The sequence below is a fragment of the Berghia stephanieae genome, chromosome 2 (assembly GCF_034508935.2).
Source record: "Berghia stephanieae isolate SIO BIC M18660-M18661 chromosome 2, UCSD_Bste_1.3, whole genome shotgun sequence".
NCBI lineage: Eukaryota > Metazoa > Mollusca > Gastropoda > Nudibranchia > Aeolidiidae > Berghia > Berghia stephanieae.
This window is the reverse complement of record NC_088361.1, coordinates 42,783,596-42,798,075: the sequence shown is the minus strand read 5'-3', so window position 1 is coordinate 42,798,075 and position 14,480 is coordinate 42,783,596. Positions and strand designations below refer to the sequence as shown.

At 37.2% G+C, this 14,480-nt stretch overlaps 1 protein-coding gene across 2 annotated transcripts in view; it reads left to right on the top strand.

Moving 5' to 3' along the window:
- LOC144964925 (calcitonin gene-related peptide type 1 receptor-like) overlaps positions 1 to 14,480 on the top strand; it is a 112,265-nt gene that overhangs the window by 68,297 nt on the left and 29,488 nt on the right. For both annotated transcript variants that reach the window (XM_078899719.1, XM_078899720.1), the window contains exon 6: positions 11,528 to 11,629. In XM_078899719.1, coding sequence (XP_078755845.1) covers positions 11,528 to 11,629 — 102 coding nt within the window. The remainder of the gene's footprint in view (positions 1 to 11,527; positions 11,630 to 14,480) is intronic.

Below are 14,480 nucleotides of genomic sequence, written 5' to 3'. Positions count from 1 at the left end.
GCTTCATCGGTGGGGACTTTCCACCTGTCCCACATATACCCGATGTGGGCAAGAACCCGAAACGACAGAGCATCTAGTCGAACGGTGTGTTGTGACGATGCTACCAGGCGGGTTCGCGACGGTTCACGAATGCGGACCGGACTTTGCTGATTGGGTCGATCGTCATAACATAGTAGTGTGAGAACCATAAGAGACTGCTGCCTTTTCATACAGGAAATAAATAGTCAAGGGGACGAAACGGGGGTAAATGGCAGGAAATATTCTGATTGGTTAATGCTCACGAAAGAGTATGGTAAGTGCCCGATAAGGAGTTATATCATTGGACGTTTTGCTTTACTTTTTAAAAACTAATTCGGTCAGTCGGGGACGTAAAGCTTTAACAGCGAGACAGGATAATTTCTAACAAGTCATAGTTTATCCCCATTACTCATCTTGTTTTAAGTGCCGATCTTACCGTTTTTACTAAGTGCAACTTAACAGCGATGCGACAAGGGCTTCAGTAAAGCTGTCATTGCTCTCTTTGTAATAACAAAAATACTTATTCCCATTCTTAATGGGGTATTTTTGTTCGTGAAATAAATGTCTGCTATCAAAATATTACAATTAGGATAATCTAAAGCTGACATGAAAAATAATCGTTGACATGCCGTGGGTACGGTAGGGTGTAATCCTGGGTTATCCCGCAATTTAAAAGATTAACTTGAAAAAGCAACTAAGAGTACCTGGTCAATTTTTTAATACAAAGTAAAGAAGTTCAAATATCACGCATTGCACCATGTCAGTGGCTATTTACTTTTCTGATCATTTATTGCTTTTCATTATAGATATTTTTTTAAATTACGCCTTTCTGCCAACATCGTTAGATGTCGTAGCCTAGGGATTCCATAAAAGAATTGATAATCCGTAAAGCAAATATCTAGTGTCAACAGAAATCACACACATGTTGTCCAAAGCCAGAAAATTGGGGTTAAAAATCGTGCCCAAGGAAAAAATCGAAACTGCCTGAAGCAGGGCTTGAACTCAGAGCCTTCGGGGTCACAGTGCAATGCCTTAACAACTCGGCAACTTCGCTTTATATAATGTTTTACTTGAAACTATTTAAATAAAAAATATTGAGCATTCCTCGCAGTTGATGCAAGCGATAGCAAATATTATGTAATATGTTTTAAAAAAAGATTGATTTATCGTTGTAGAAAGTGTGTGTAAATTAAGGATGTGGGAGATGGTTAATTAGATTTAGCTAGCTAGTAAAGTATAGTGCGTAAGATCTTAGTTTAGAAATATCATCTTTGGTATCATTTTATATTCTTAAATCCATTTAACAACAACAATGCAAATGTGTTGCTGCTTCCTCTGGAAAGTAAATAACAATAAAAAAATGGAACAGAACCGTCAATTTAATTTACAAAAAAGGCAAACTAATGTAAGGGTTTCCCTTTGTCAACAAAAGACAATGAATGAGATGGTGTCTTTAAGAATCACATTAAATGTCTTTTGTTGACAAAGGGAAAACCCGAAACGTTCACATCATAATTTGTCTCTCTAAATTAAATTAAAGATTCTATTCCACATACTTCATTGTTATTAAACAACACGAAAACAAACACAACTTTGAAATCTTTGCTATTTGCAATTTTCGTTTATATATTTAGACAATGTTAATGCTGGACTCTGGTCCGGATAGAACATCGCGGGGCCTTGTTGTTGCCGGAAGGAAAAGAACACGATTTTACGGGAGCCATTTTCTGGCCGTGTACACATTCTGATGAAATTTACGTTCTGCCCTCTGGCTATTTGCTAACGGTTCATAATGAGAAAGGGCCGTCGACACGCTTCTCGTGCGTGAGATTCAATTTCATTTCGTTCCGGTTTATTTTTGTAGATGTATATTTTACTCGCCTTCAGTTATAATTCCATGTATTTAAACTTTAATACGTTTTTTTTCTTCTTATTTTGCCATTAACTCTTTTCTGAAGAAAACGTCTAGCCGCTCAAAAGTATGTTTTCTATCTCATCTTAGAGTTTGAAAAGTGTATATTCTTTCCTGCCCCAAACTTACTGGCCATGAAATTAAATGTTTTCGCTTGTTTTCCTCCAATTCAGCCACTAAGTATACTCATTAGTGCCTGACATTGAGGACAGCCCAAATAATGACAGGTTTTGGGTTTATTTATATTTTCCCGAACCAGTCGGTGATTTCCAGATTTGTACTGCATCTATTATTGTGCACCAGTTAATTGGAATGTTATATTCATCTATAGCTTTCGTATAAGTTAAATTGTAACAAATTAGGGAGCCGGATATGAAAAGGTTTATACGAAACAGTTCCAAGCAAAGCAGAAAGAAAAATACAAGAAAAATAAAACCCAACTCAATAAATCCATTTTTCGAGGCAGGCTGAATTTGGGATTATTTTTTTTTCCTTAATTTCTTTTCTACATTTTTGGCATTGTTTCATACACACTTTTTTCAATCAGGTTTCATTATAACTTTTATTATACATATAGAGATTTATGAATGACTTACTTGAATTTCGCTTCCTAACCATCTGATCGAGACTCCTCGGCTGCCTATCTAATCGGTCATGTCAATTCGATCCACAGTTCACGGTCTTTTTTGGTGAATGCTTATGTCAGATAAAATATAGACGTCTAATAGAAGAAATTGAGTGGTGAATTTTATTTTCAGCAAAATGTATTGTGTGGGGAATGATCAACTTCCAAACTTTTGCTGCAATCAGCTATTTTGTAACCCCATTGGTGGCATTTCGGTATTGTATCGAACACAACGGATTGTTGTTGATGTGGTAATAACAATCAATCAACGACAGAGGAATGTTGTTCTTGCTGTCAATAGAATAGATATTGATGAGACTGTTATCGCCCCTGTTATCGCCAAGCCTTTCTTCTGATAGTAATCATCCATTCGGGATGTTTGTTGCTATTGGGGGGGGGGGGGGGGGGGGTGGTATGATTTTTGTTTTCTTTTTTTTCCTTGGAGTTTTTTCTAAAGGGGGGGGGGGGTATTTGTTGTTATTGTGGGGAGTCTTTTTATTTTAATTAGTTTATTTGTTGTTTTTTGCTGTGTTTTTTATTCTTTGTTTGTTTGGTTTTTTATACGGAGGGGTCTTCTTTGTTTCTTTATTTAGTAACTATATAAAGCATTGTAAAGTCAAGGTAGCATGCATGGCAAAACTGTATAACTTTTTTTTTTCTTGAATATTTTGTATGTAGTTAACAGTTGTGATTCACGATGTCGATTTGCTTTTATGCTGGAATGAGCTTGAGAAATAAAACTGAGTTTCAAGTTAAAATGATCAAATTTAAGATGTCAAATTGTTTTGAAGATCGAGAGATTGTTTTCTGTGAATTGTGTAATTTGTGAGATTTATTAAGAACAAGAGATGGCTCAGTTTGGTGGAGACTCGCTTCACACCAAAGGGACTAAGATCGTTTCCGGATGCAGTCTAGATTTTGTTTCTGAACCCCTGTCCGCCTAGCAGTGAATGGGTAGCGGGTTCTATTAGATCTGTCGGAAAGTACTTTACGATAGGCTGGCGTCCTATACAAAGGATAGCAAGTAATTCTTATTGTCCGTTTCACGCTATACCGGGAATCGGGATAAACTCCAGCTTTATGGGCCTACTACTGGCTCTGATGGACAACTTTTGCTACTACGTTATGTTGGTTGATATTCGCATTATACATATAAGGATCTCCTCTCCTGACCTCTGCTATTATTTTTCTCATTCCTATCACGAAGCACATTATTACTGCGTGAAGATGCTGTTCAGTCTTGCATTCCGTGACTTTTCCACAACTTCAATTTTTGTCATACTGACAAATTATTGACAATGCAATGCACTCCATTGGTGTGAAACTCTTGAAATATCTTATCTTTATATTTTTTTAAATGGAGTAAAAACCATCAGTGTTGCTTTAGGGAGCCTTAGTTTTTAGCTCGCTTGGTGATTATTGCGTCGAATAATCTTTATTAGGAAAGTTAATTACGCCTATGTGGTCCTTCAGAGCCATTAGGCCCATGATCCGGACTATATCCCGGTTTCTATAGCTTGAAACGGACAATATAAATTTATTGCTACGCTAGTCTATTGCAAAGTACTTTCCGGCGGGTGTTCAAAAATAAGTCTAGACTGCACCCGGGATCAATCTCGGACCCCTTACGTGTGAAGCGAGTGTTCTATCAACTGAGCTTTCTGGACCGCAAAAATAACACATTGGCTTTGAAATAGTCTGCACTCCGGAAACATTGATTTTTGATAAATAAATTAATGACTTACTGATTGACTCAATGCCTTCCACGGTCGTTAGACATAAAAACTTCGGCTATTTTTGTCGTGTTGTTTTTCTTTTTCCATTACATTGGAGACTATTCATTCTTCACTGGTTTATAATGTAACATTTCAAATGTTCCAGCTCTTCCAACTGTTTATTGTATTTCTAGGGGTCCCGATAGCTCAGTTGGTAGAGCACTCGATTCTCATGCAAAGGGATCGAGATCGATCCCGAGTGAAGATGAGTTTTTGTTTCTGACCCTCCTGCCCACCCAGCAGTGATTGGGTAGCTGGTCCTGTTTGATCTCGTGGAAAGTACTTTGCGATAAATTAGCGTACTATCCAAAGGGTAGCTAACATTGCTATAGTCCGTTTCTCTCTATAGAAACCGGGATAGAGTCCGGCTCCATTTTCCTAATGGCTCTGAAATACTACTTTTTTATAATGTTATTTCATTGATTAAAGTCGAACATTAAGCGAATGAAAGCTTGGGGAATTGAATCATTATTATGAATGAAATAATGATCGGAACCGTTATTCAGCGGACCAACATTCCTCTCACTTGTTACAATAATCAAATTATTCAGGAATTCAATTAATTGTTGATGCTGTGCGTTTAGCTAAAATACTCACAACATCCCTGAGATTATTTTTTACCCCCCCCCCCCCCAACACAGCAATGATTGTATATCTGGGTCTATTATATCTGGAAGAAAGTACACTGATATAGACTCGCGTCATATCCAAAGGGTGACTAGCAATTGCTACTGTCTGTTTCACTCAATAGAAACCAGGATAAACTCAGGCTCTATGGCTCTGAAGGACTACTTTTTTTCACCAATACAGACGTAGCCGTCGTAAACTCATAGCCTGACACTGACCAAAAGATCACCTCAAAATACAAAAGAACGCGAACCATGAGTTATTAACGCTATGCGTTTATATAAAATGCTCAAAACATCCACCAGTCGGATAAAACGTACCAACACACAAAACTATGTTTAACCTTAGGAGTTTATAGTTTAGGAGTGATTGAATTTGGTGAAAACTAATCATTAAAATATCTGTCTAAAAACAATAACAAAGAGCTGAATGAGGTCAATTTCATTTAATCTATATTCAATAGGTCAATCAATGGATCATAGTGTCAGGCTATTAGTTTACAAAGATTACGATAAAACTCTTCTATTACGCAAAGTTCAATGAAATCCAATTTGCTAAGCTTTTTCAAACTCGGCTTGGAAAACTTGAACCACTTCTATATAGCGCAATATTCACTAAACATGTTCAAAGCGCTTTACAAGGTTGTCCCTAGCCAACAGCAACACTTAACATGTAGGACGAAACATGCGATGTTACAATTTTTTTCGACGAAGACAACGTTGTTCATGGCCAGGTACTCATTTTACTCCCGAGTATGATGAGAGAATGTGAAAAAAGAGCTTTTTTCCAAGGACTCAACTATGTGCCACTCATTGTGGGACTCGAACCCAAGACCTTCCGATCCGAAGAGGAGTGTCATACCACATAGCCGCGACTCACTGTCTAAAAACGGTATTCTAATGGAGTAGTATTTATTCTGAAAATTGAATTTATAGTCAAAAATATAAAAGTTGGGTTAAATTGGTGCATTTGGCTGATTAGAATAAATTAGATTTTCATTGATACACAAAAATTAATATAGCAGATGCCAAAAATAACAAAATACCAAACATGAAACGTTTCGGACTCAAAACTCTTCTTCAGCCAATAGCAAAAAACAAAACAAAAATATATCACTTAAAAAAAAAACTTTCTGAAAGGACATGCCAAATATTTATCTTGCAGTCTGACTGGTTTTCAAGCGATGCATGTATGTTCTTATTGATTTTTGGCTGAAGCAGGGTTTTGTATATAATTCTCTTTTGATGCTGTTGGATATTCATCTGTGTTTATTACTTTTTATAGTCCACAGCTTATAGGAGCTTATTATCTCTTAGAGATTCAAAATTCCACATTTTGTAGCGTCATATTATCAAACATTATATGTCACATTTAGAAAAAAAGAAGTATCGTTTAAGTATTTTTTGAAAATGTTTATTATTCAGAGACTACAAAATCAGAGTCGTTTGTGGGGTAGAATAAAAGATTTCTTACACTCTTACGTTTTGGAATTCGAACTCTGTTTCCAACGAGCAATCGCATTTGAACAAGTCCGGAATTCCAAAAATCAAATGTGTAAGAATCGTATATAATCATCCAGTTCACTGCGACACGACATACAATTATTTGACTTATTTGCAGGTCTGATAACCAAATTCCTTATTGGCCCATTGTTGTAATGGAAATATGAAAAAAAAAATGACGCAAAATATTGTCCATTACAACAATGTTAAATTAGGCTCAAAAGAGTGCTCGGATGTCAGACCTCCATAATAATATGTAAATGTTGCTCCGACAAATTCCAGATTGACACGATTGGTGGCAATTATCATATGATGAACAGTAACCCTGTGAAGTAAGAATAAACTCATGAGACATAAATACGGATAGACCAAAATGATATGAAATGATCAAAGCCAAATTGAACAAAAACGCCAGACCAAAATATCTATCTAAATATAAAGTAGTCCACTCTGACGAGCCTTTATTACAATCATCATTACATGACTGCCAATGATAATCATTATCTCGTGGGTGTACGTACATCAATGAGGTAAAAGCAAGTATTATGAGAGGGGAAAAATAATAAATATCGATTTTACCCGAAAGCCTTATTTTTTATGTTTCTCATCACCGCTATTTTCCAAATAAGACCAATCGTATCCCTACTTGGATTTTTAAATAATAAACAATACTTATTTTTTTCTGGATATTTATTTTAAAAACAACAGAACAAAGCTCTAAATAGATATAGTCATTGAATAACTTATTTTGACAATGCTATTATGAACAAAATAGAATTTTTAAACTTCTATGATGTCGACAAGCATAAAAAGAAGGATAAATAATCTGCTTAGAAAGTTCTGGTTATCGATCGAATACTGCAAATTACGTCTAGAATTCTCAAGTTTAACCGTTCCTAAAACATTCCGACTTTTTCAAAAATAAATTAATTAGTAAAAGGGCCATATACTCTAAGACTCATGTGACACCAAAGATAGATTAACATCAGGTGATTAATTTGAATTTCCTTCGTTTGAAACTGCGTCGACAAACAGATTGTATTTGCTTTACCATTAATGTAAGCTGGTGAGAATGAGAACGCCTCCGGCGTTACTTTCTAAAATGATGATATTTTGGGTAGTCATAGATTTTCCTTGCCTTAGGGAAACATGATTCGTGGACATTGGATAGTCTGGTAGAGAAATGAAATGTCGAGTGTCAGTGTTGGTTGACAGTTTGGGAAGTACAGAGTTGACGTGTGTAAAGGGGTGTGGGAACAAGACTAGACGTATCATTTAGCTATAAATGTAGGCTTACATCATCAAATAATAGGGAAAACAACAAATGTTTCAAATCGAAACGTTCTTTCAGCATACAACAAATAAGTTATAAAACAACAACATTTTTTTTTAACTTGAGCTTTTATATAGCGCAATATCCACTTAATGTGCTCAATGCGTTTTACAAGGGGTCCCTGACCAACAGCAACATATAATGAGTAGAACGAGACATAACGCTTGTTAAGCGATGTTACAATTTTTTCCGGACAGAGCCTCTAAGTATAGAGCCTATTTCAAGGAACTCAGGACCTTCCGATCCGAAAGCGATTGGCATATCACTCGACCACATAGCTGCACAAGAAAACCTGGTCATGTTTGTAAATAATACTTTACAAAAACAAAGCTAACGGGGTGGTATATTGGGATATCATTTCATGCTTTACTTTCATCCTATAAAATTGACCTGCCAGTATCCGTTTCCTTAGACAATCGTATTCCTTCAAAGTCATATGGCCTATACAGCCAGAAGGACTCCCAGATCAGCCTCTTCAGCGTGAAAGGGACGATTATAATTATTGTTTGCTACTCTATGGATAGGACATTAATGTATCGGGAAGTAGTCTCCGCCAGATTTTACACGATTAAGTAGCGAATCAATACTGAATAGACAGGTGGTTTAAACAAAATTAACTCAATCTGTCATCGAAACTGGTCCCTTTGCTTGCGAGATGAGAGCTCGACCAACGGGGACGACCTATAGATAGTGTGCGCTTGGCTAAGAAACGCGCAACATTGCCATCTGTAAGTATAACAGACAGACACACAAAACCATGTGCAACCATGAACTTTTATAGTCTGGTTCATACAGTTTAGTTAGAATTAATCATAAATGTGGAAGGCAAAAAACAATAACAGAGATCAGAGTGACGTCAACTTCATTCTATGTATATTATTTTTCCATGGGCTCGAGTCTTTCTTTGGTCACAATGCAAAATGTTCTCAAAATGACCAACGTAATTTTTAAAAAGTATTTTCAGTTTTCGATATATCCAACATCACAATAGGTTACTTTGTTCAGCTTGACCCATGGGTATATTTACAACTTCCATTACATTATAAGGAACATGTTTACACTGATTAAGAAATATATAATCGTTGTAAAGTAACAAATAATGTAATCAATGACTCAGCTGGACGAAGACCTGAATATAGATCGCTCCCATAGAGTAATAATCTTCTTTCATGAAAATGAAATAACCATATGATAGTTTCGATCAGATCTGAACCAAGAACGAGTAACTATAAAGATTTAAGCACCGGGAATGCCATTACACGGGCTTGGAATTATAGGCCTATGATAGAACGTGGCTTAAACGCTTCTATCCATAATAATTGGATGTGGTAATATCTGTTACATTGATTTATGGCCGGGTTCTAATGGTAAGTACGCCGTGATCGACTCTCCGTGAAATGAAATAAGCCTCTTCCGTATTCAGTGGAAAATTGTCGCTAGTCCAGAGTGTGCATTAGATAAACTTTTTATATTTTTCATTTCATTTCTAAAAAGCAGCACCATTAACAGTTTTTTTCTGATTTACAAACCAATCAGTAATTTGTTGATAAGTAGTCTCTGGGTAACTTCTACTGAGTTCATTTCTTTTTCATGTGACGTCATATTTGGCTCATTTGAACTTACACGTGAAGTCTATAAACCAAAAGTTAAACATTTTAATTCTGTCAAAGTTTACAAAGTTATGACAATTCCCCATTTAGTAGATACGTATGGAAATCTCCAGCCAGTCTTTAAATTCGTCACCGCACTTGAAGACAGCCTCGAACCTCCCGCCAATCTTGTCACAGAGTAGTGTAAGATTATGTGGTCTGCTGTCTCTGGCGTTACCTGACAGTGGGGACAGTCGGCTGACTCCCTCAGACCCCATCAATGCATGTTTGCAGCAGACCTGCCGTGTCCTGTCAGTGGTCGGTTTGAGGCGACCCACTATTTCAGACTGCCATTCCTGAAGCCTGGCATAAATTCCTTTGGGTCTTTGATTACCACACCTCCCTCTGGCATGGTATTTGTCCAATATTCCCTCCAGGCATCCCCAAAATTCAAAGTTTTTCATTACTGAGTGGTAGAAGGGTTTCTGGATTTGAGTCGTGATGGGAGTTCTGGGAGCTTCATATATGATGATTTTAATGGGGTAATTATGAAGAGGTCTTTCAGCTCGTGGGCTACTTTTTGGGTTGCTTCTTCTCGCACGAGTTCTGGTGGTGCGATTGCGCATATAGTTGGGAGCCAAGGGATTGTTGTTGATTTGAGGCATCCTGTTTTTGTGCGCATGGATTCTCGGAGCTTGATGTCGAGAATGTAGGTATGGGGACTTCTTGTCCAAACAGGGGCAAAGTTTTCGCCGACGCTATAGCAGAGTGTTAATGTTGACATTCCTAGGACTTGTGTTGTTTTATCGCTTTGGCTATTTTTTTCACCCCTATTGATGGCGCTGTTCTTATTTGGGATGACTCAGGATTTTGTTTTTTTATTTGTTTGCCATGCTGATGGCCGTCACGTTGTCGTCGTGCAGGAGCTTGAGTACCTTAATGATCCTGAAGGTGGTGCTCGCCTAGATACAATCATGCTGGCTGGAACAGCTGATGGTGAAATGTCAGACTAAGAATGATCCAACCCGACGTCTAGATAAGGCCTGTCTTCTCCTGGACCCACATCTCCACAATGAATAACACGAACAAAAGAGATCATACTGGCTCGGTCGTCGCCCAGCATAAAAAGGACCGCATGTCTGCTGCAGGAAGTCTAACAGACAAGATAAGTGAGCTAGACTCCAAGACTAACGCTGTCCGTCAGCGACAGATATCTGTCATTGAATTTCTTTTTTCGAAGAATTTACCTCGAGTCGTTTTTAAACGCATTGGTAATGTCTATAAAACTCTGGCAATTTGCAGAGGTAATGTTTTAGGTGCGTTGAACTTGAGTCGAAGAGCCAATCATTGGAATGGCGACACCCCTCCTCCCCAAAAAAACAAAAACTGAGAAATCAGCTGGGAAAATTATGTCTACAATGTTTTGGGACATCAGAGGTGTAATCCTCGTTGATTTCCTACCTCATGGATCCACTGTCAACTCTGAACGGTACAAATAGACATTGAAGCAAAAGAAAGCAAGAATTCGTCAAGTTAGACCGCATTTTAGATTGAACGAGTATTGTTTCCTCATTAAAATGTCCTTCCACATACAAGTGCCAGGAAAAGGAAGGTAATCGCATCATTTTGATTGACAACGCTGTCCCAACCTTCTCATTAATTCACCATACTTGACACTTTCTGACTTTATCTTTGTGGTCCACTGAAGGAGGCAATGAGGGGATATCGCTTTTTTCTGCGGTGCTCATGGAGTCTGCATTGCTTTTAAAATCCCTTTCGGTCATTTTTAGGTTATTTAAATACGTCATTCTCTGTCTTCCTCTAGCTCTCTATCCTTCGATCATCCCAGATGTTACCAACTTTTCTATTCCGTCTCTTCTCCAAACAAAAACCGTAACTGCCTCTTTCTGATGGTATCTATCAATAATCTTCCTTTTCTCACCCTCATCAACACTTCCTCGTTCGTATATTTGTCTGTCCACGATAACCTCAGCATTCTTCTATGCATCCACATCTCAAATACCTCTAACCTCCAATTACATTCGTTGTCAAACGTCCACGTTACCACTGCTTTTATTACCATGTAGTTTTATCTGATCCCAGAAAGGCAGATTGATATCCAATTATTCTCTTTTATCATCCACAGACAACTTAGAAAACAGCATCGAATAAGGATTCACTTGAATCTGTTTGCATCTTTCATCCTTACCAATGTGGCTTGGCTTGGCTGGGACCATGCAATATTCAGGTAAGTGATCAATTAAATTTAATTGCTTCTTTCATACATCATAATGTGCTCTAGCTTGGATGGGATCATACAATAATCAGAAAAGCCATCCATTGAATTTGATTGCTTACCAATGTAGCTTGGCATGAATGGGACCATGCACTATTCAGGTAAGTCACGGGATCATACCATACCAGTTAGTGAGAAAAAGAACTAAAAGGTATGTAAGATTTCATCAAACGGTTTTTTTTTTCGGCCATATGTGCAGCATTTATTCATATTTTGATTGATATAAGGTTTGACACTGTGCTCCGTTTGGTAGCTGAGTTATGAGGTCATCAATAGAAAAGGGTAATTTTGACATAAATCGTGGATAGCTCATACGGTAGAGTCACGATCTCCCTGGCCAGGCGAAGTTGTCGTACCTGTAAGGTCGCGGGTTCGAGTCCCCATCGCCGCCGCGAAGTTTTTATTCTCTGTTGTCTTCTGCCTGGCACTTTCCTACTCACTTCATGTCTTCTTATTATCAACATAAGTGCCTGCTCCACTCACTTCTTTGAATTAAAATTAATTGAACCCCGCCATTCCAAAATTGGCATCTTTGGGGTGCTGATAAAGGCGCCTCGACCTTGTTTGCTTTAAAACACAAGGTTTCCATGTTGAAATACGGGTCTAAGAAATGAAATAAATATGTTATCCTATTGGTGCTAGACTTGAGAGTCGGGATCCCTTTATATACAGCAACATTATCATGTCCGAGATGTGACAGTCTCCTTTGCTAACTGATTAGGCCTCCTAATTTCTCTCAGCTCACCCTTGTTTCAACTTATTTCCACAGTATTACTTGGAGTAGAGTTTTTCTCTGGTAAAGAAAGCCGTTCATAACGGATGACATGTTTTCTAACGTGTCGTAAATTGAAATTTTATAAGTAGTTGATCCATAGGTCAAGTTGTATTAAAAGGGAAAATTAGTAATAAATATTAAACTAGAAGAAGTTGGGCGCTGACATGAAAACATTAGAGCTTTATTCTTTTAAAAATAAAAAATTGAGTATTCATATAGCGCAATATCCACTAAATTTGCTCATAGCGCTTTACAATGGGTCCCTGGTCAACAGCAACATTCAAAATTTTGGACGGGACATGACGCCTTTTAGACGATGATACATTTTTTTTTCGGACAGAGATAACGCTGTTAACGGCTAGGTACTCATTTTACACCTGAGTACGGTGAGAGAATGTGAGAAAAGAATCTTTTCCAAGAACTCAACTATGCGCCGAGCGAGGCTCGAACCCAGGACCTTCCGATCCGAAAGAGTGTGTCATACCACAAGACATAGCCGCACAATACTAGAAATAATATCAAACAAACGCCCTACTAAACACTGTAAAATATATTATTCAATATTTCAGAAATTTCTATTGCCACACACATTACCAGGGATAGGTTATCATCATGTAGTTGGGACGACATATATTGTTGACAAATTCTCGCTGTTTTGAATGCAACATTGTAAACAGAGAGACAAAAACCAAAATTGAGAGTTGAAACGTGAGGAAACTCAAGAAGCCAAATGGATAAATACTTGGAGACGAAGAGCAACCTAATTAAATAAATAAATACAGAAAAACAAAGGTCAACCAAACTGATCAATGTGGAACGACAAAGAGCATCCAAATAGATTATATAACAGAAAGATGACGAGCATCTAGATAGATAAATACAGAAAGACAAAGAACAACTAAATATATTTATATAGAATATCAAAGATCAACCAAATAGATAAATACAGAAACACAAAGAGCAACCAAATATTTTACAGAAAGGTAAAGAGCAATCAAATAGATAATTATAGAAAAAGAAAGTGCAACCAAATAGATAAACCCAGAAAGACAAAAAGCAACAAACTACAAATATACAGAACGCTCGCATCGGTATTTCCTGCGTCTTTCTTCAGAATGAATCGTTTGAAGTTTAATAAAAACAAACCCTTAATCCTTTTAACTTCTCTAATGTTACGGTTCGCGTGTGCTGATATATTTTCAAAGAAATTCTTTCAAAATTCAAAGAGTTATAAACACATTCAATCCACTCATGTTTGAAAGAAATAATTCTTATATTTATTTTCATGGCTTTCTTTTCATCTAATTCAATGACAGCTTCATTTCATAGTTAAACTTCAGTCAATACTTATATTCCAATTTCAGTTTAATACATAGTGGTTTTATATATATATGAAATTAGCAGCCATGCATCTTTGCTTCATAAACCCGACAGTCACGATTATTGGAAATTTTGCTATACTCTAACAAAACACCTCTTAACTCTAACCTCGAGTATCAACCCGTCAAAATGAGCCTCAACTTGTCAAAAAGTCTTTTCTTCGAAGTTTCAGGTTTGAGACTTTTTTAACAAGTAGAGGGGCATTATAACCGAGCTGTACTGGAAGTAAATGTGTTTTTTGGACAAATTCTTTATACATGAGCGTGTACATGTCAAAGTACGGCAAATTGTTCATTCCAACCGTGATTGGTATGAACGCTTTAACCAGTTATCTGCCGTACTCTGGAAAAACTCGTATTTAAAAATGTTGCCAGAAAAGTCCTTCAAATGTCAATCGATTTAAATGACTCTAATCTTGGCAAAAACTCTCAAACCCGGGGATTTATAAAAGTCTCAGGTTTGAGAGTTTTTGCCAAGATGAGCGTCATTTTAATCAATCAATATTCGAAGCTCAAGTTTTCTGGCCAAAATTTGAACCCCACTTGTTTTGGGGTTGTCTTTTTTTGCTTCAGAGAACTGCAGTTCTGGTGCTCTCTTGACGTTAGTTAGAGTAAAATAGTACCCGGCGATTGAAGGATTAAACCATAA